The sequence below is a fragment of the Megalops cyprinoides genome, chromosome 17 (genome assembly GCF_013368585.1).
Source record: "Megalops cyprinoides isolate fMegCyp1 chromosome 17, fMegCyp1.pri, whole genome shotgun sequence".
Lineage (NCBI taxonomy): Eukaryota > Metazoa > Chordata > Actinopteri > Elopiformes > Megalopidae > Megalops > Megalops cyprinoides.
In genome coordinates this window covers 15,814,856-15,836,470 of record NC_050599.1, presented here as the reverse complement: position 1 = coordinate 15,836,470, position 21,615 = coordinate 15,814,856, and the positions used below count along the sequence as shown (strand labels likewise).

The following is a 21,615-nucleotide window of genomic DNA, read 5'->3' as shown; positions in this document are numbered from 1 at the left end:
GCAGTTCCAGGGAAAATACAATTTCAGACCACATTCTATATCTGAATTCTGTGACTGATTATGTTGCTTTGCAATGAAGATACCACACAATTGGCTGGAAAGCTGTCTGACAACTTTCAAATCTAGAGGTAGATGCCTGACCCAAATTTTCACATGTATTAAATTACTGTATAACTTGTTGAAGACAAAATATGTGGTTTTGAGGTGCCACTATGCCATATTGCTCATCTGTTCATTGGTTTAGCCCAATATTGAGAAAGTACAGATAAAAGTAGATCTCTGTCAACAAGAAGCCCTCTGGGAAGTGTGTGTAGGTTTTTTTTTGCATTTTATTATTCCTTTTCTATTTTTATAACTATAATACTGAAGCACATAAAACACATCCTTAATAAAATATTCACAAAGGATCTTTGAGCTGCCATTGTTTGTGTTTCTTTTGCGTTGGTGTTGCTATCCACATGGGTTTTCAGCCTGTTTCCTGCTTTCAGGGAGCAATGCCTACTTTGTGCTCTTACTCCTTCATACAGTCTTCAGGGCTGGAGACAGTGAAAAGGTAGAACACAGATTATAGTAGATAGTACCATAGCGTTTGTAGCTTGATGTCATTATTATTTTGTCATTGCTATTATCTTTTGGTGCAAGACATCACAAATATACACACATATTTATACATTTCTGCAATTGTAGTACATCGTAATAAGTTATATTTTAAAAAAATTATAACATTTTTTTTTAAACTAGGGGGTGGCAGTGAAGCATACTGGTTAAGAAGCAGGACTTGTAAATGAAAGGTTGCCAATTCAATTCCCTGCTGGGGAACTGCTGCTGTACCCTTGGGCAAGGTGCTTAACTTGCAGTTGTCTCAGTAAATATCCAGCTGTATAAATGGATAACATTGCAAAAAAACTGTAATCGATGTAAGTCACTCTGGATAAGTGTCTGCTAAATGCCAATAATGTAATATAATGATTGTCTTAGTGTGGATGCTCGATATAAATTGCGGTTACAGGGATGAACTACAATGGCTGATGGAACTATCACATAATTCCCATTACAGTTTACTCCACTCAGGTGTGAAAGATGCTTTAATTCTATCCTAGGACACCCCGACAGAGGTGAAACATCTGTGACAAAGATAATAAACGATCATGTCGATAGACCAAACATGTGTCCTCAAGCCTATGAGAAACATAATTTCTCTTTACGCCATGACATAGATATGAGCATGCATCTGCCTTGAAGGTTTTGTGAAACTTGTATTCTGTTCAAAGAACATGTTTTTAATATAGTCTCCCACGATGACAGATGCTTTCAGCATTGCTTCGTCCTTTATAACACTGAATGTGACCTACATGGAGTAATATCTCCAAAGGAATTATTTGGACTCAAAACTTATTTTAATCCTATTGTTACTAGTCTATACACTAGAAACAGGTGTTGTTTTGCCATCTTAGTCCATAAAAGAGTATTGTACTTGACAAAAAATGATATATATTCCCATAATGGTCATTAATGTATGATAATTTTGCTCCTCTGTCATACTTTTTTTGTTGAGTGTCTTCTGCAGAAGCACCTTTTATTATCTTTATGAACAGATACTTCAATGTCTTTGGATTTACGACTTCTTATGAATTACTGCTTATGTCATTACATATTACTGTTAAATGTTCTCCAGGGAATCACCTAACACTATAATCTTATCAATATTATTATATTAAGTATTAGCTCCTTGTCTATTGACTGTACCCTTCATGGTTCAGAGGGAATACTCACAGAAATCTAACAGATCCTTTGTTTCATTTATAGCTGAGTTTGGACTAAAATTAATTTTCTCTTTCAGGTGAACCTCCAGACTAATCTGCTAAGTAGATCTCAGAGCATCTGAGAGCAATTGAAAAGAGGCTGCCACAATGGATTTGAATTATTCCCAGGTTAACTGGCACACATCACTGGAGATGACATCCTAATCGTTTAGCCAATAATGTATGCAAGTCAAAGCGTGCTGAAATTGTACAGTAACAAAACAAGTGAGGGAAGGGAATTTTTTTTTTTTTTTTACCATCACCCCCACCCCACCTTCATCATCATCATAATCATCATCATTGCTGTCATCTCCTTCTTCGGTGCCATCTTATTCTCTTACAGAAGAGACATATTGTATCATTTCCATTATTTAAAAAGGCCATTGATTTTGCAGACTAATGTTATCTGTGATTTAAAGTCACTGTGATTTAAGAATCACATTTAATAAATATCTAAAATTTAAATAAAATAATGAGATGTATCTTATGTGCAAAATGTACGTTCAAATAATGGACATTGTTTTTTTTAGGTTTTCATATGGATTAATTGGCGCGATACAAATGAAAAATTCTCCGAGTAATTGCGTGTTTTGGTTCACACCTGGATAATGACATTTTACATACATTTCTGCATGTAAAACATGCCCAGCCCACTGGTTATTACTTGTGTTGATCCTTTACACAATTGAATTAATTTGTCTCCATCAGTCCTACTGCGCCTTTATTGGCACTTGGCGTCCATTACCATATAATTTCTTTCGGAAAACCGTGATTGTACTAGACTCTGGATTGTGCTCTTATTATATGTCCTTTTTTGGCTACTGTTTTCAGGGATTATGGGACTTGTAGTTTACATACAACGATTGCTAAAACTGCGAAGTAACCTAAAATCCCGATGGTGGGCGCATTTCTGGACTACAACATCCACAATCCCACTTTACCGTGCGCCTGCGCACTACAGCAAAGGGGAGCTGTCCGTATCAAATAGTGCTGGTGTGTCAGCGTTGATCTGCGGGCTTGTGTTGTGCGTGTGTGCGTTTTATGGACAAGATGGACGAAGAATTAAAATGCCCAGTGTGCGGCTCTTTATTTAAGGATCCCATCATTCTTCCTTGCTCTCACAATGTGTGCTTGGCTTGCGCCCGAAATATTATTGTACAGACCCCTGAAGGCGAGACGCCTCCGCATAGCCGTGCCTCGGGGAACTCGGATTACGATTATCTGGATATGGACAAAATGAGCATGTACAGTGAAACGGACAGCGGCTATGGATCATACACGCCGTGCCTGAAATCTCCAAACGGGGTGAGGGTATTCCCCCCGGCAATGGTACACCGTCACTGCTCCATCACCTGTCCCCTTTGTCATCGCAGCGTCTCCCTAGACGAGCGTGGGCTGAGGGGCTTCCCACGTAACCGACTGCTTGAGGCGATCGTCTCACGATATCAGCAGAGTCGTGCAGCGGCCGTGAAATGCCAGTTGTGTGACCGCAACCCCGTGGAAGCAACAGTAATGTGCGAACAGTGCGACGTGTTCTACTGTACGCCCTGTCAGCAGCGGTGCCACCCTTCTCGTGGACCGCTGGCCAAGCATCGATTAGTGCCGCCAACGCAAGTGGCTGTAGCTGGACAGCAGCAGCCGGCTGCGACCCCTCGGAAACAGGCAACATGTCCAGACCACGACGTGGAGAACTACAGCATGTACTGCCTCAGCTGCAAGATCCCGGTGTGTTACCAGTGTCTGGAGGAAGGAAAGCATGGGAAACACGACGTCAAACCTCTGGGTGCCATGTGGAAACAGCACAAGGTAGGGGCGCCGCGCGGTGCCAGTGTGGCTGTGTCGCTTCTATTGCTGGTCCCGTCTGAGGACACATACCAAGGCGGACTTGTTCCATATTAATGTCACAGTGTTTCAGTCTCAGAACCAACCGCACATGTGAGCAAAATATTCTGAGCATGAGATTCATTGAAGCCGGCATGAAGTGAGAACTTTTATGCTGCCACATACAGACGAGCTCGTTTTTAGGGGGCTCCTCTTTTCACTCCTGAAGGAGCTATGTCGCAGTGTTGGGATTTCACTGGGAATGCATGCATGGCTCAAGGTTTTGTGTTTAATCCGAATATTTCGTAACGAAATATGCAATGACGCTGACCGATTTAGATGTTAATGTTCCAGGGCTACAGAGACGCGTTGTTGTTTTCGCGTGTTCAGTCAGATCTTGTTCCTTTTGGGAAGGAAATTGAGTCGAACGTATTATTTTATATTTTACAACTCTACAGTTTTGATACAGATGAAAAATGACAAAACCATTAGTAAACAGCTTGTAAATACCGCACAGTTCCTCTCAGAATAACAACTCATCTCTGTGCTGTGCTTTGAGTGTCAGTCTTTAATGTAGTTCACACATATCCTTTACAAGCTGCTGACTGTAGTGCATAAATAATTTGACTTGAGGTATAAGTTTGCCTTGATCATCCTGTCCTATAAACCAACCATGAAATTTCATGTGTGAGAAAATACATGGGATAACAAATGGCCAGAATAAATAAGGGAAACAGTACACAGACAGTGAACACTTTTTTTCCCTCCGTGGGATGTGATCAATGAAAGCCCTTCTTGTCACCCAGTTCGCTCTGTGTTTAATGAAAGAGAACGTGTATTGACCACAAGAGTGGTGTAGGATAAGTGAGCAGAGTACTGAGCTGCAGAGAGAAAGGGAGAGGAAATGGGAGAGCTTGTGTGGATCAATGTAACCAGACAGGATGTTACAGAGCAGGGAGAGGAAGAGAAATAAATCTTTAAATCCTGTTCTTTTGGTAAATAATTTCAGAGCATTTCTGAAGCCAGGCATGCCCAAGCTTTTCATTAGATGGGTGCACATATAACTCATCATTATCCACAATAAAAAATGATAAATCAATGCATATTCAATCATATTATCCTCACCGATGTACATACAGCTTTGATAGTGGGCTGCTTTCTTCAAACTATAAAGGAGGCACTGCTGGACCCGTGCTTGACTTGCTGCGAAGTGTTGAGAACATTTTTTTCTAAGACAGTCATGTGGTGACCATAGCAATGAGAAAGAAAAAAAATTCAGGCCAATGCAACCCCACCTCTTGGTGACCTTTTGATGACCATCAAAGGTTAAGGCTTGCGGGTGATCCAGGATTAGACTGGAGCGTGAGAGCGAGAGCCGCACAAGGTAATAGTTTGTAATTCATGCCATGTGCTGCAGTTCTAGTGGTACCCTCCCATGTCCCGCTGGGTATTTCATCTTCTGTTTTACTGTGTGATTTGCACATGGCATTAGGGAGCAGACATGGTGATTTGACTGGAAGTGCTTGTTGTCTCATTAGGGGAGAGTGTTTCTCTGCGACGCGTTTGATCACCGCAGATGGAGACTGGCTCAGAGGCCATCGTCATCTGCGCTGAGGAGATCTGCCGCGCGGATAATGGAGCCCCTTGTACTGCCAGCGCGTATGAGGGCGTAATCGGTGGCATGGGCCCAAATGCAGGCTGACGCCTCCTTTTATGTGCGGCTCTGACTCACTGCATCTGACCCATATCCTCTGGGACCGAGAGCTGACCGCGTGCCTCATTGTGGGAGGGCTGGAGCATATTCAGGGATGGTGCTGCTTTTGAACATTGTGAATAACCCCTAAGTAGAACCAAAATCTTGATAATTAGCCTTTTTTGTTAAAAAAAAGCCAGTGCAGCCTCACATGATTTCAGAATATCAGAATCTGTGTATTGGACTGAAGTGTTTTACTGAATTGCTAAATCAATAAGTAAAACACTATTTATTAACATTTACATGTGAATTTCTAATATTCTAATACATCCTGTATGTGTGAAGAGGTTAAGTCACAGGATTGAGTCACAGGGTTAGCACTTACAAGTCCTCTCCTTGCATATTAAAAACACAATTCCAGAGTAGGAGAGGACTTGCTCACAGGACCTGTAGATATGTAGCTATGTATGTAGGGCAGCATCTGACACAGATGAGCTAACAGGGAATTGAGGGGAAATCACCACGGTGATGTTTCCTGTGGAAGTCCTGTGGCACCGTGGGCAGCCAACCATGAACACTGTCAGGCTCTAGTTATAGCCTTCATGCTGCTTCTAAATTCTGCATATAGGGAATTGAACACTGGACTGTTTTAGGCATCTATAGAAGTGCATTACTTTGTGAAATCCTGCTTAAATAATGAAAAATCAAAGCCCTTACATATATTGGTAATTCCATCCTTTTTGCCTTCACATCCCAGTGGCTTCAGATCCCTTGGTGTTTTTTTGAGAAGGCCTTTTTGTATTGTAATCTGTAAAATTGTTAACATAAAAGTGCCTTTCCACTCTAAATCTAACATTGGAGGGTATGATTGACAGTGTAGTCTTTGTCTGAATGAAATCAGAATGCACTACTAGTAGGATGAGGGACAGTGGTGAAAGTATTGAAGGAAGGTTTTGGTGGGCCTACCAAGGTACCCTGATTTCAGGAAAGGAGGGGGATTGATATTGGCAACTGTGGTGCATGGAGGAAGAGGCCCACTTTGAGAACTGGGCTGGCATAATCCAGTTACAGATGGTACTTCCACTAACGGCGGGTTTCCCTGCTACCCCAGGCACGGGGAGCCTTCATTGTGAGACGCAAATGGTTCTGCCTCCACCACAGCAGGGAAAACGTAGAATGTAGGTTAATGTATCCCACTTCCCATCAAACACACAGGTCTGCACGGTACAGATGCTCTGGAGTTGACCAAGGCATCATGGGAACTGTTCTGTACCCTTTTTTTGTAAATGGCTCTGTTATAGTCTTAGCTGTGTGTTTCCCATATAAAAGAGACCCTTTGCCAGAGATCTTATGTTCAGACAGCACTGACGGTAATATACTAGTCAGTGTGCAATGAGGAGTCAAACGAACTTTACATAACCCAAATAGGGTCATGAGTCTGAAGCCCTCACTGCACATTTACACACTGTTACCATGGATACAGGGTACCACTGCCTTTTAAACTAATGGAATATTCCATAGGACAATAAAGCAACAACAGTGAGGTGATATTGTAAGGTACTGCCTTAGTAACCACCACACCTATTATTACTATTTAAAGTGTAATATGCAATGTACATGTGATGCTGAGATTGTGCTTCTGGCAAGTGATGCAGTTGGTAGAAATAGGTGTCTACCAGCCAGAAGGTGTTGTGTAGGAGCATCTCACCTCCTCTCACAAAATACCACGCTCTTTCTTCAACACTGTGATGTGTCAAAAAATCTCAGAAGTAAAAATAAAAAAGAGATCTGTGAGATACACACACACACATATATATTCACACAGCTTTCTGGATTCAGCCAGACTTAAGCAGTGTTATTTCAAGTCATTGGCCTCTATTCTACATGTTCATACATTTATTAATGGGGCAAAACCTATCAATATTTTATATATAGTTAAGGGACTGCTTTTAAGTATACATGAAATGTGATTAATTATAATTACACGCATGGTTTTTACATGGACTGAGACTGTATGTATCTTTAATTCCGCTGCTGTTATTCCATATTTGCATCAATGTGCCTCCTGATTCATGCAATGTTTGACATATGGATTCATTCTATGACTTAGCCTGTACCAGAAATAAACACTGCCTGAGGCCCGGTGCACCCACACCTAGTGAGGATTTCAATTAACTAAAGACAGAGCAAGAGAGAGAGCGAGAGCGAGAGAGAGAAAATGATCGAGAATGAGATGGATAGAGAAGGGAAGATAGAGAGAGGCAAAGAGAAATGAGGAGAGAGAGAGAAAGACAGCAATAAAGAAAGATAGAGAGAGCAAAAGAGAAATACATGTAGAGAGAAAGAACGCTAAAGAGAGAGAGAGAGAGAAAGAGAGAGAGAGAGAGAGAGAGAGAGAGATTGGAGTTGGTCCAGATGTGAAGTGCTAATGCCACAGCTGTGGAGTGTACAGGAGCAGGCTGTTAGACGCAGGACTCTCTGGCCGATTCCTCCTGGCTGGTCCCCAAGGACTCCCTGGAAACAAGGTCATCACCATGATCCTCCCAGATTTGTATTGTTTAACACAGGCAGCTTGAATCCCTAGACACGCATCGAAAAATTAATATTACCGGCCATCCATTGCGACCACTTGCATTTGAGTATCATAAATTTCCCAGAGTACTTTCCTGTGATTGCATTACTGGTGCTTTATTGAAGAAATATAATGAGACAATTGCATTTACCAGCTAGACAGGAAGGACATATTCTATTGGTGATAAAAGGATTAATCAACATAAGAACAACGAATACATAAGAAAAGGCAAATCTCCATTGAAGTGGAATATTATATATATTTTTCTTTTGCCTGAATAGTTTCATCATAAATTTTAACTTCTACATGGGTCCCTATTTCCCTCCATGTGCTTTGCAACAGCTTGTTCAGTTTCATTTTTACTTGGTGGCAGTACAAGATCCCATCAAGCCAAATATTAATGTTGTTTTCCATCTCTGTCAGTGCCTGGTGAGGGAGTCTGCTCCAAACTGGGGGAGGTGTCCAACTCTCTCCTGTGCCACTTTTCATTCCAGTTTGGACCTTAATTACCCAGAAGACTTAAATATTTTCTTAAAACAGACAATTAGAGTATTTTTTCACGTGACTCATGTCCAAATAGGGCCCTTGACAGGAAGCCGGATGGAAATATGAAAAGTTTTTTTATGATTAACATTTAATGTTAATTAATAGTTTATCAAGTCATAAATTCAATCTGATGTAATTCATGTTCAAGTTAAAATACATGATACATCAAATAAATTGACAACAGAAACAAAGTCAAAATAATTCGACTCCCCACCATGTTTGAACCTGAACAGGACCACAGGACAGGACCTCCCTCTGTGGAAGGGAACCATCAGTCTGTCCATCCATCCATTTCCTCTCAGTGAGATCTGCAGGCCACAGGAAAGGGGGGGGGGGGGGGGGGCGGCCCCAGCGTGTCTTGTGCGAGGTCTACTCAGTCGAGACGGGAAATCACTCATCTGCTTGTTAGCCACACGTCCAGCTTGCCGGTCCAGATGGCGCATTAGGAGACTGGGGATGGCTGGCTCGATTTTGGGCCCTCCTGATATTTCATGGCTCAGAGAGGGCCGGGGGAAAGCGGAGCAGGTGTGAACAGGAGCGGGAGGGGGTGGAACCGGGCCAGACCCATCACAGCGGGGTCTGTGTTTGTGGTAATTAAGCGTCGCTCGAGGGTATCCGTGTTTGAACAGATCTGGTTTAACATAAAACACACACACGTTGCATAGTTAGTGATGGAGAAGCTGAAGAAGTGGTGCCCAATTTAGGCAGAGAATGCACAAAAAACAACCTATAACCAAATGTAACGAATAGATTAGATTAGAGGTGGCAAATCTGTAGCCCAAGGGCCTCATGTGGTCCGTAAGAACATAATACGAAGCTTCGGAAGTGAGTGGAAAGTAAAAACAGGAATTGGACTAATGCTATGATTAATGTGATTATTGGATCCTATGAATACATACATATACATATGGTGTTGTTACAAGGTAGACAAGCATGAAGGCATTCTTGAGTAAGGAGGGTCAGGTTATTGGAATTATTCATTACCTGTCTGTGATTTGCAGTGTCAGCTTTCCCAAGCTTTGAACGGAGTGTCGGACAAAGCCAAGGATGCCAAGGAATTCCTGGTTCAGCTGAAGAACATGCTGCAGCAGATACAGGTAATGCAGTCCTATAATTTCGAGCTGCATGTTGAGTACTGGATAATTGCATAATTAAGCTTTGGTGCAATGAACGTCAATGACAATTTAGAGCATGAAGAACAACAGTCATGCATATGAGCATGACCAATTAGGCAGAATAGAAATGAAATCATGGCCTATTTTGTTGAAAGTGAAACCATGACGATTATTAGCTGTGGCATTTTTAAGATTAGCATTCAATCTGGTAATCGCCCTCTCAACTGCATTGCACTCCATTAAGGGACAGAAATGACAAACCCACTCCCACCCATCAAGTGTCCTGACCAAGTCCCCATACGGTGTTGTTTCAAAAAACGAGAAGTCAACAGAAAATCATATACCCACACAACACGCCCATGCATTTATTTACAGGCTCATTTTCAGTCTTTGCCTCATTAACTGTATTGAGTGAAAGAAACTGAGCAGAAAACTGAGCAACGTGAACAAAGCAAAAGCGAGCGCTCCAAACAGAGCCACTTAGCAGGGGGCTTCGTGGGGTGTCACTTCTCCCCGCTCATCCCATTCTGTGGCAAAACTCGGGGGATTATGAGGAGGGCCTTTTATTTTTAGACTGGCAGTACATCTGAAGCACTTTGCGTTACCCAGCAGGCAGAAATGAGCCTGTCTGAGACCATGCTCGCAGTCATCGCTGGGAAGAGATAGCGAGCCCATGCTGCAATAATAGGCAGTGAAAGACCAAGTCTGCTGGGACAGTCAGACGATTTAGGCTTTTAGAATCTAACTGTGCTGCCATATCTTATCAGCTCTTGCAGTGTACCAGTAAAGGCTGTTTATTCCGGTTTGATACAATCTGTTTAGTATGAGACACAGCTCTGCAGAGCCTCGAACCCTCGCACATCTCCCTGCCCTGGAAAGGTCTCTTCACCCGGATTGGATTGTAGATTTCTCATAGCTTAACTTTGACTTGATCAGTTATTGATTCACAGTGGCAATGAAGATTTAGGGGCTCTTGTACTGGTAGTAGTATCCACTGTCCTTGTCCTGGTCTCTTGTCCTTGTGTTGTGTCGTAGCCCGGCATGTGTTGGGTACGACCACTGACTTGTCCTTGTGTTCTCGACAGGAGAACGGTGTGGAGTTCGAGGCTTGTCTGGTGGCCCAGTGTGACGCACTCATCGACGCTCTCACCCGACAGAAAGCCAAGCTCCTCACCAAGGTCACCAAGGAGCGTGAATATAAGCTCAAGGTAAGCCCTTTGTGTTCTGAGGCAGTGATGAGGCAATGATATATTTGTTTTCACCATCAGTGGTCCCCTCAAGATGTATTGTACTTCAGCTTCGAAGTATTGTTTTTTAAACAGTGCCTGATTTTGGGATCAAGTTTGTGTCCAAAATGTGATGTAACAGACAAGTATGTGGTAACTTCTGGTAAGGACTGGTTTATACAGATTCTTCCCTGCATAAAAGCCTCATAAAATCCACTGTTATTAATTGGTAATTTGGCCAGAACAGCACAGAAAAAGATGCCAACTGAATTCAGCAGCATAATATTTTTGTTTGGAATGTTTTTTGATGATTCAGAAGATGATTCAGATAAACAAAGTCAATAAGACAAGTTAGAAATGGGTGTGTGAAGCATCTCACAAATCTTCTTCCCCCTTTTGTTCCTGGTTCTGGTCCACTGGCCTTGTCCTGGTCCAAGTCCTTCTGGTCCCGGCTTCGATTCCTGTGCCCGTGAATCTGTGGCTGAGAGGGGGCCGCAGAATGCAGGCAGAATTAATCCCCCCAGTGGGTCACATGGACGCGTGCCCGGCTCAACGTGCCGGCTGGGGGATTGGGGCCCCAGAGACAGCTGCTGTCATTAGCAGAGCTGGAGAACAGTGCAGCACAGAGCCTCTCCAGCATAGTAATGACCAACACAGTGATGCTGTTCTCAAAGAGATTACGTCGGGAAACTGAGCGCTTATCCGTTTTTTAGGGCTCCGCCGTATGGTGCACACATGGAAAAGGGGAAACATAAACAAAGCATCATAAGCTAACCTGTTTCGTCTGTCTTGTCTTGTCTCGAATAAACTGTGAACACTGTGGTCTGGCTACTACTGTCAGATTGACTGTAGTTTATCAATGGTACGGATTCGCCTCATGCCAATAATCCAGCAGTGCACCCGATCTATGAGACTGTGACCAAATTCACAAATAACTACAGTTTATCAAGGGGAAAGATGCCCAAAGGATGACATTTGTGTCCTCTTGTTTAATGGTTTGTGGTGCTGTGTTTGTGTCGGCGTGACAACCAATGTCATTTTCTACTCTAATTAATTTCTTCCGAGTCACTAGTCTGCCTCCTTTCGCCACAGTACACACTCTCAGGCAGAGTGAAATTTCATGTGGCTTTGTGACCACCCATCCCAGACATAATCCATACGCTATAAAAACCGTTTCTGGTGTATGGTGTGAGATGAGGGATCTGCACACTGTGGTGATACCTGTAGTGACTTATTTCCCCATTCACTATCAACCAGAAAGCTCTCTTTCTGATAAATGTCAGTGTGCAGGTTCTCTGTCTTTCCTCGTTCATGTCCTTGTACTTATACATAGCTGTTATTCAAAACTGCATTGGTGGCCTCTTTAGTTCAACTGTTTCTAAAACCAAAATTGTGTGTCATGTATCTGGAGATGTATGACTTAAAAAAAAAACCTGATCCAAATATATGACTGCTACAGCAGCCTTGACATTGGCCGCGGTGTCCTCTCCAAATGCTCCTACATTTTGGCCTGCTTTAAATGTTAATTTGGGGCTGTGGGGCATTGATGGTTGTGGGGTCTTGTGGTTTGCAGGTTGTGCGCGATCAGATCACTCACTGCACCATGAAGCTTCGCCAGACCACAGGAATGATGGAGTACTGTCTGGAGGTGATCAAAGAGAACGACCCCAGCGGCTTCCTGCAGGTAGTCAAACAGCAGCCTCACGGCTCAGGCCTGCTTATTCCTGTGTCTCCCTACGGCACGCAAGGTCATTACCACCAATGTCAATATGTGCAACCCTGTAATGAAGAATTGAACCAATATTGATCAAATATTTACAAGGATTTCTGTGGTTGCACCTTCATGTTCTTACCATATGAATGGCTGATTGTGCTTGTACCGTGTACAATGGTGTGTCTATATTTAATGAAATATAATGCATAATAGAAAACATTTTTAAGTTTACGCCTTTTGCTTGCTACACCAGTAGCTGGAACAAATATGATACCCACATCGGGAGGTAAATATTTGAATATCACATCCCTCTACAAGCGTCAGGTCTGAGAAGATTGATCAAATTAGTGTTTTATTCAGGGACCTGGAAGCGTAGATAAAATGGAATTAAAAAATGTGGACCCTTCAGGGAGTCCATGCTGCACTGCAACTTAAAAAATTCATGAAATGTTGACTTCACTCTTTCTGTTAGGCGTGTGCAAAATGTGCAGTGTTTCATGGAGGCTGTGCTAAAACCATCAAATTAAGCATGCAAGGACTCAGTAGGGGAAGTGGGTTAATTTTTTCAAGTCGCGCCTGTTTTGTGTAAGAACAGTGTGCAGGATAACGAAAGCATGGAATCCAGTTCGACTTAAAATCACGCCACCACCTGGGTGCTGCCATGCAGCCAGTGAGCTCATCCCTGACCCCCTATCCCCAGATTTCGGACGCCCTGATCAAGCGGGTGCAGTCATCTCAGGATCAGTGGGTGAAGGGAGCTCTGGAAGCCAAAGTGGGGCCCGAATTCGACCTGACACTGAACACTGATCCTCTGCTGCAGAGTATCCAGCAGCTCGACTTCATCCAGGCCAAAGGTGAGAGCTCCACCCTTGCATGACCCTTGCATGTGAAGCTGGGCTGGTCAAGGTTAGCTTCCACCTTTCCTAAAGGAAGGAGCTTGGTAAACATTTTGACAGTCAATTTAATTAACACATTTAAACCAATAGGCTGTTCGAGTCCTGGAGTTGCAATAGTGTGTGCTAGTTTTCATTCCATTATAGATAACTATTTATTGTTTAACTGAAGGCATAAGTGAACATAAGAGGTGGTAAACCTTGATTCACAGGGTTTTCCACTTTTTGTTGTTTGTTGTTTGCAAGACATTGCACTTATTTGTATTGTATTTCTTCAATTAACACATGTAATGTTATGCATCCAGTTAAAAACTTGATTTGCCCTTTGTGCAGTACTGACACACTCCAGACCATGGATTTTTAACATATGCAGTGCTTTAATATGACATTTGACATGTTAAACTGTATTACCAGGGGGTTGTCTGTTCTAAATTAATATAATGCCGTTTTCTAGCTTCAGTGGTGTACTTGTCTCTTGAGACAGATGTATCAGATGGATTCAGTCTGTGCTAAATGCTTTGGTGAAGAGATAGGATTGCTTTGTGAAACTGGCCAGGAATGTCTCATTGGTTCACACTCCAGACACTTAATTGATGTGACCAAGTCCAATTATGCAGAGCATCTGACTGGAACAAGCTCCTGGACTGGAACACTATTGACACGAGTTAATACCCCCAACACACACTGAGGCTGAATACATATATTGTGATACAAAAACCATACACACATACACACACACACACACACACACACACACACACACACACACGCACACAGTATATGAGTAATTGGCAATCAATAATGCATTTGTGATGCAAGGGTCTATTTCTAAGGGTAGCTTTTAATCTTTAATACATGCTCAGTATTTCATCATGAAAGCATAAGAATATTGATTGATCTATTTTCACCACCATTTTGAAGTCATTAAAGTTCTTGTTCTTGCAGAAAAACTGAGAGGTTTATGCTCTCATGTCCTTGCCTTTAGTGGTTGGATAGATCTTAAGAGCCCTTCCGTTTTGCCCATGATCTGTCAAAGCATCATCTATCTATCTGTTGAGGATTAAGGAGGATAACTTGACTTCCAAGAATCTTACAGTGATAGTATTTCAAAAAAGAAGAAACCATACAAAATCCAACAACAAGTTCAATTCATATCTTGAAAAAAAAAAGAAATGAACACAAAACAGCACAGGACGCGATTTGATGCAATATCATGTTTCAGATTTTCAGGAGACTCCATTATTGAAACAAAAGCATGCAGGTGGACTGAAAGTGGAGGAAAGTGCTGGAGGTATTTCACAGCTGCCCTGATTACTCGTTCCCTTCCGTTTTTTTTTTTTTAAATGAGAGTGGACAGCTCGCACCGCCGTGTTAAAGGGGATTAATGGTGTTATCGGCGACGCTCTCCTCCCTTGCATGCTCCCACACTTATCACATTCAATTTTCTCACGTCCCTCTGCGCGGAAGACGACTTCTCACCTTTGGGGGGGTCTGCTTGCCTGCCGCTGTCTTTCAGCTGAGGCCCCCGCGGTGCCGTCCGCCCCGCTGCTGCAGCTGGAGAAATGCTGCACTCGGAACAACAGCGCCACCCTGGCCTGGAGGGTCACTACAGTTCCCAGTAACCCCATTGAGGGCTACGTCCTGGAGCTGGATGATGGCAGCGGCGGGCAGTACCGGGTCAGCACCTCTTCCTTCTTTCCTAAAAAACAGTTTATCCCTGTGTATGGTGGTGACCCAGTTTGTATGCAGAAAGAGACTCTTATCTTGCTGTTTATCCTAACTGATTGTGTGACATGTGGTGCACGGGCCAGCAGTATGATATACATAGGTAGCAAGATGAAGGTTGCAGGTTCACTTCTAGGGTGAGGCAGTGCCATTATACACTTGCACAAGATACTTAACCTGAATTGCTTCAGTAAACATCCAGTTGTGTAATAAAAAATGTAAGATACGTTCATTTCTCTGGAGAACAAAATATGTAATGGATTGCAGAATGATGGTAATGTAATGTACATTAATGTGTACTGCAAGAACCTCAGGTGGTAACATCTCTGTATGCTGTAGGAGGTGTATGTGGGAAAGGAGACGGTGTGTACGGTGGACGGGCTGCACTTCAACAGCTCCTACAACGCGCGAGTCAAGGCCTATAACTCCATAGGAGTGGGGCCCTACAGCAAGACCGTCATCCTCAAAACCTCTGACGGTGAGACATGTCCCTTGTGAGGCCCCGCACAGTGAACATGAAGGGGGTCGCATCCAGGGGTTTCAAACAACAACACAGGGATCCGTGCAAACCTTAATTAGCGCTTAGGGGTTTTTCGCACTCAGCTTCTGAGCAGCTCCACTGGGAGATCTCATATCTGCAACAACCTGCTACTCTGTCTTACTGTTATGCTGATCCTCTTTGGTATGTGCCCAAAGTAATGACACGCAAATTTTTATTACTATTATTATTTTTCTGACGAGATGTGATTGATGCGATCTGTCGTTTCACTCGGTGCCAACCCCCAGGCGCTGAAAATCTCCACAAACCCACAGTTTGACTCCAATTTTAGATTCTTGCCTCATGTACAAGTAATAGCAGCAGCGAGAGAGAGAGAGAGAGAGAGAGAGAGAGAGAGAGAGAGCATCGCCTGAGGCTGGGACAAGCTGAGGGCAGTAAATATTGTGCCAGAGATGATGTAACCTGCCATGTCCTGATATAGAGCTGGCAGCAGAAATCATCTCACAGTCAGGCCGTCTCTGACAGGAAGAGTGTGCCAGGGAGTAATTGATACTGTCTGCCAGGTCCGGATGGGGGAATGGAACATGCTGTCGATGCTATTGATTAATACATAAGGTGCTCCGTGGTGGGAACACGGCGACTGCTGACAGCTGATAGAGCCATGTGATGGAAGCCGGGCTTAGGAACCACAGGAAAAGCGTGCTCGTGTGGTTCTGGCCCTGGTTCTGCCAATTGCAATAACAATAGATCTGCGTTTATAAGCCAAACGCCTGTCACGTGCTAGATAGCGGAGTGTTTGTTCCAACACACTGCGTCTCAGAGGAACCAGTTAATTAGTGCAATGCAGTGGGAATGATCCGCTACGGCAAGAGCCTTATGGGCAAAGTTCTGCTGAATGAGAATTAAAATTAATCTAGTGCTTGACTTTTAAATGAGCACATCAACTTTAATATTTCATTATGAGTTCTGTTAATATTTCATGTGTCATCTCATGTTAAGTTCTGTAGTGCTGCATATGGATCCAGCAGATTGGGCTGTTTTTTTTTTTTCAACAGAGTGCATGCTTGCAGTTTCAGTGTCGGTGGAACTGGCGACAAGTCATACCGCCAAAAATATCTGATGTAGCAGTGCCTGTGCCCATCCTGTGAATTCACTCTCCTGCTCAGTACAGAGACTTGAAATGAACACTAGGAACACGAGAAATGTGATGACAGTTGCAGGCTTTTAACATGCATTTAGCCTGGTCTTGAATGCTCTCAGGGTCTGTGCTACCACTACAAATCCTGGAAAACTAGTCCATGCACTAAAAGCTGTGTAAAACAATTCATCATAAGGTCAGTGTGAACTTGACCTTTAACTCGATTGCACCTATGTCTCCGTGCTCTGCTGACATGCCTCCAGATGAAATACCCTCTGTCATCCACTTCATTAAATGGGGGCTGCCCCCGCTGCAGTCTGACTGTCTCCCCGTGCTCCTCTCCACAGTGGCGTGGTTCACCTTTGACCCCACCTCAGCTCACAGGGACATAGTGCTGTCCAACGAGAACCAGACGGTGAGCTGCAACAGCTACGACGACCGCGTGGTGCTGGGAACGGCCGCCTTCTCCAAGGGCGCGCATTACTGGGAGCTGACCGTGGATCGCTATGACAACCACCCCGACCCTGCCTTTGGGGTGGCTCGGATTAACACCATGAAGGATATGATGCTGGGCAAGGATGACAAAGCCTGGGCCATGTATGTGGACAACAACCGCAGCTGGTTCATGCATAACAATTCACACACCAACAGGTACGGCTCCTACACAGCATGTGCATTCAGCACCAGTCTTGTATTTCTTTACATTCATAGGCTTCATCTAATCCCCCTATTGTCCTCCTTAGTCAACTCTGAGGCAGCCCATTCATTTCTAAGGTGGTCGGCTGGAAATAAAAGTGAAATCATAAATGCTACAGTAACGAATGTTTCGTTTAGATATGATTCTTTTCTGAAGTTTCCATTTTCATTTGTGTGTCGTTGTGGTTCATCTTTCTTGTTTTTGTCTTTCCATCCCGCTCCTTTTTCTGCCTGTCAGATGTCACATTGGAGCATAAGATCTGCTAATGACTTTTACATTTCACTCAGTAAAGTGCCAGGTAGACATATATGGAAGGTAACCGTCAAAGAAAATATTCCGTTTTTGTTTAGTTCTGTTTCGGTTATTCCCATAGAGCCCTGTAGCTTTGTACCCTGTACACCTGTAGATGGAGTGATGGCTTCCAGTTGAGTAGTTTGAGCTATTTCATGAAAACAACTGTTGGGAGAGAAGACAAGCTTTGCCTAAGAAGAATCAGAAATGTGCAGAAATAGTGTGATTTTCATTGGATGTTTCTGGTTTGAGCTAAAAGTGAGGCATGTGCATGTTTTGGTAAATATGAATACATTTTTCACATATGTACATATGTAAAATGCCCCATGAAATGAATGTCCCTCAGTTGGGCTCAAGCTTTAAGGTTTCTTCTGTACGAATATACTTACACACTTGATATTGTGATTTAATCCATGAGGAACCACATCCTTAGAACTTACATTCCATGTGAAAATAAAACTTTTACGTGATTAAATTAAAAAACCTGACACTATTGTCTAGCTCAAAAGCATTTAAAAAAATTCTCTAGACACCCTACCAATGACCTCTGTATATCCACTATCAGACCCATGAGTGGGAAGACTGTAGTGTCTATGTAAATGAACACCAATGCTCTTTGGTCAGTAATAGAATTAAGCACTTATTTTTGGTCAGTAATAGAATTAAGCACTTATTTTTTGTGTACACATTTTTCATCAATCACTGAAGTCATAATTACATTACATGATTGTCATTTAGCAGACACTCTTATTCAGAGCAACTTGCATAGGTTGAAGTTTTTTTCTTTAACATGTTATCAGTTTATACAGCTGGATATTTACTGAGGCAATTGTGGATTAAGTACCTTGCCCAAGGGTATAACAGTACTGCCCCAGTAGGGAATTGAACCAGCAACCTTTCAATTACAAGCTCTTCAACTTACCACTATGCTACACTGCCCTGTGTCTCTCTCTCTTTTTAAGTAATGAAAAAGGTGACACTAGCTACAGTATAAGGAATGAGGGAATCACAGGCAGACTGAATCTGGGCCTAAGTGCACTGACAGGGCTGCTCCTCCTTTTAGGGCAGAGGGGGGCATCACTAAAGGATCCACAGTGGGTATCCTGCTGGACCTGAACAAACACACCCTCACCTTCTTCATCAACAAGGAGCAGCATGGGCCAGTGGCCTTCGAGAACCTGGAGGGGGTCTTCATGCCTGCGGTCAGCCTCAACAGGAACGTCCAGGTAAGTCTACACAGGGACGTCCGGGCAGATCCAGACAGACATGCCCAGGTAGGTCCAAACAGGAATGCCCTGGTGAGTTCAAACAGCAAAAGCTCAGGCCTCCTTGGCCCGCTGAGAGATTGGTCATGTTAATCTGTCTAAATAAATGTATTTCATATGCACTTTGCAATTGGGAAAAATAAATGTGCATGTTTTTCAGTGTAAGGTCAAGCCTCAATTATGGCAACAAGGAGGGATACTGCACTATAGCAAGGACATATTTCTGAGGTATTCAGAAAATTACAGGACAGGGGATATACGCTACATTCATGTTTCTCATGTGCTCACAGCAGTTCATTAGATCTGGATTTGATGTAATTTTCTTCAAGTTCAGCTCCTAGAGTAACATGTACACAATAAAACAACAGATACGCTGTTTAATGTAAAGGTTAAGTGGATTAGGCTTATGGCAGAAATACTTTTACAGACATTTGTGAGCAAATATCCTGATAGCTGGATTCAGTACCCTTGTAAATCCTTCTCTGTTAGGTAGCTTCCTCTGTCCTACTGACAGAATGATCACTGATTCTTGATATACTGGCAACACACAGGCATGCCAGTCATCCCCTTTCAAGGGATTCCATGAAATCAGCTGTAATGAATGCAGAAAGAAATTAAAAGATAATTGAATTTTGTGAAATGTCAGCATCAAAGGATGCATATTTGCCTGGGTAAACGTGACTCATTCACTTATGTATTCTAATGTGTTTGTTTTACAGGTGACTCTGCTGACAGGCTTGGAGGTGCCAAAGAATATTAAGCAGCCATAGCCTCTGATCAAGCTCTAGGACACACAGTCAATGTCAATATGGAGCCACGCAAGCGTTCTCAACCTCGTATCCTGCTGAACGCCAGCCAACCAAGCTGACCTTGGGGGAGATTTAGGACAGATATAATACTTATACAATTTTTTGAAGTCTGAAATGATAAAATAGCTGATTACATCTCAGTCACTCAATAAATCAATCGATCAACCAATCAAACAGGATGTACCACAGAGCGCTTTTATAGAGCGCATTGCAGGAAATATATTGTGACTGTGTCCGAAAACTGCTCTCTTGCTCCCAGTTCCCTTGATCTCATCTGACCTCTCTGATCTCAGATTAGAGATTGGCAGAGCACAAGGAGGGCTTACTTCCTGATCACTGACTTTAGGTAAGCAGGGAGTGACTGAATAATTTCGAACACAGTCCACAGCTGAAAATAGAAACAGACAAAAAGTGCCCTGTAATTGAAGTGATCTACTTATCTCAGGTTTTCAAAACATAAAGAATTCATGTTGTCTTCATCGTTTATATGTCATTGAGGCCCTTTGTGGTCAAAAGCATCAAACTCCCGCCCACGTGACCTTTTTAGTAGTTACTGGCCACACTATTAGCTGTTCCTAGAGGAACATTTAAGTATTATTTAAGACCCTGAAACACAGGAACATAACTTCTGACAGAGAGAGAGAGAGGGGGAGAGAGAGAGAGAGAGAGAGAGAGAGAGAGAGAGAGAGAGAGAGAGAATAAGAGAGACAGACAGAGAAAGATAGAAAGTAACTTCTCTGTAACTGCTCTGAGTATTATGCCTGCTTGGATGCCACAGTGTATGCCTGTTGTTCTATTTCCAAGCAGTGAACAGAATGTAGCTCTCAAGACTGACGCAGGGGGGAGTTGGAATCCTCAGAGAAGTAAAGAGAGAAATATTTGTACAGTCATTTGTCTGTGACCATTTGGTGAATTAATGGGCCTGCCAGCAACTAAATGAAGAATGTTCTGTTCCCACTGTGACAGGAGGAAAGTGATTGAGACACTAGTTTCCCAATAACTCCCAGCTTTGTGAAGCTTGCCTTCACAATCAGGCCAAGATGCACAGCCCTCCAGAAGATCAACAATGCTTAACTGAAAAGCTACTGTGAAACCAGTTACAGAATGAGGACACCAGTCCATTGACAAAATTCTGCAAGGCCATGTTTGCATGTTACACAGCTGTAAATACTGACACGAGACGGAGTGAAGACTAATGTGTTCCCCGCATGAATTTTAAATGAGCTAGTTTATTCAGAGAACTGTAAATACCACATCAATTCCCCATTACATGTGTTATTTCAAAACCTTTAGAGTGTAACACCTATTACACAACTATGTCGGACCAAGAGCTGCAGTGCTCCTCTAGACATTAACATGAAAACATTTTTTTTTTTTTTTTTTATTTTAAACCTTGATGTGAACAATATTATTCTCAGAGGCAAAGCCATGTTCAGTTGAATACATCCCTATAACAGACAGTCGACTTTGCAAGTGACTGAGTTTACAAAATAGATTTTCAAGCTGTGACAGAATCACTTGTTCACAAGCAGATGCATAGGCAATCCTGTTCTTTCACCTCCACCTAATCAATGTGGTTTACAAGATATTCTTACGCTGTTAGCATGGACCCTTGTTGACCATGACAAGCATTCACTTTCTACACAAAAGCTAAGAATCAGTATAACCTGACATCGGATGGAATGCGTTCCTACTAATGAACAGATGAGCACGTACATGCTACGCAAGAACAGGCCTGTTTGTTTTCCTGAATCAATTTGTCCAGTTATAAATACTACATGAGCGACACATACATTTGAGAAAAGAACC

The 21,615-nt window shown here is 42.8% G+C and overlaps 1 protein-coding gene across 1 annotated transcript; it reads left to right on the top strand.

The window, feature by feature from the left end:
- The first annotated feature begins 2,781 nt into the window (after positions 1-2,781).
- On the top strand, positions 2,782-20,481 carry LOC118792563 (E3 ubiquitin-protein ligase TRIM9). The gene is made up of 10 exons (XM_036550443.1): positions 2,782-3,608; positions 9,436-9,531; positions 10,635-10,757; positions 12,349-12,459; positions 13,190-13,343; positions 14,899-15,059; positions 15,447-15,585; positions 17,092-17,395; positions 18,796-18,958; positions 19,717-20,481. Exons 1-10 carry the CDS (start codon positions 2,844-2,846, stop codon positions 19,765-19,767), a joined length of 2,067 nt encoding a protein of 688 aa, XP_036406336.1. The 5' UTR covers positions 2,782-2,843; the 3' UTR covers positions 19,768-20,481.
- The last annotated feature ends 1,134 nt before the right edge of the window (positions 20,482-21,615 follow it).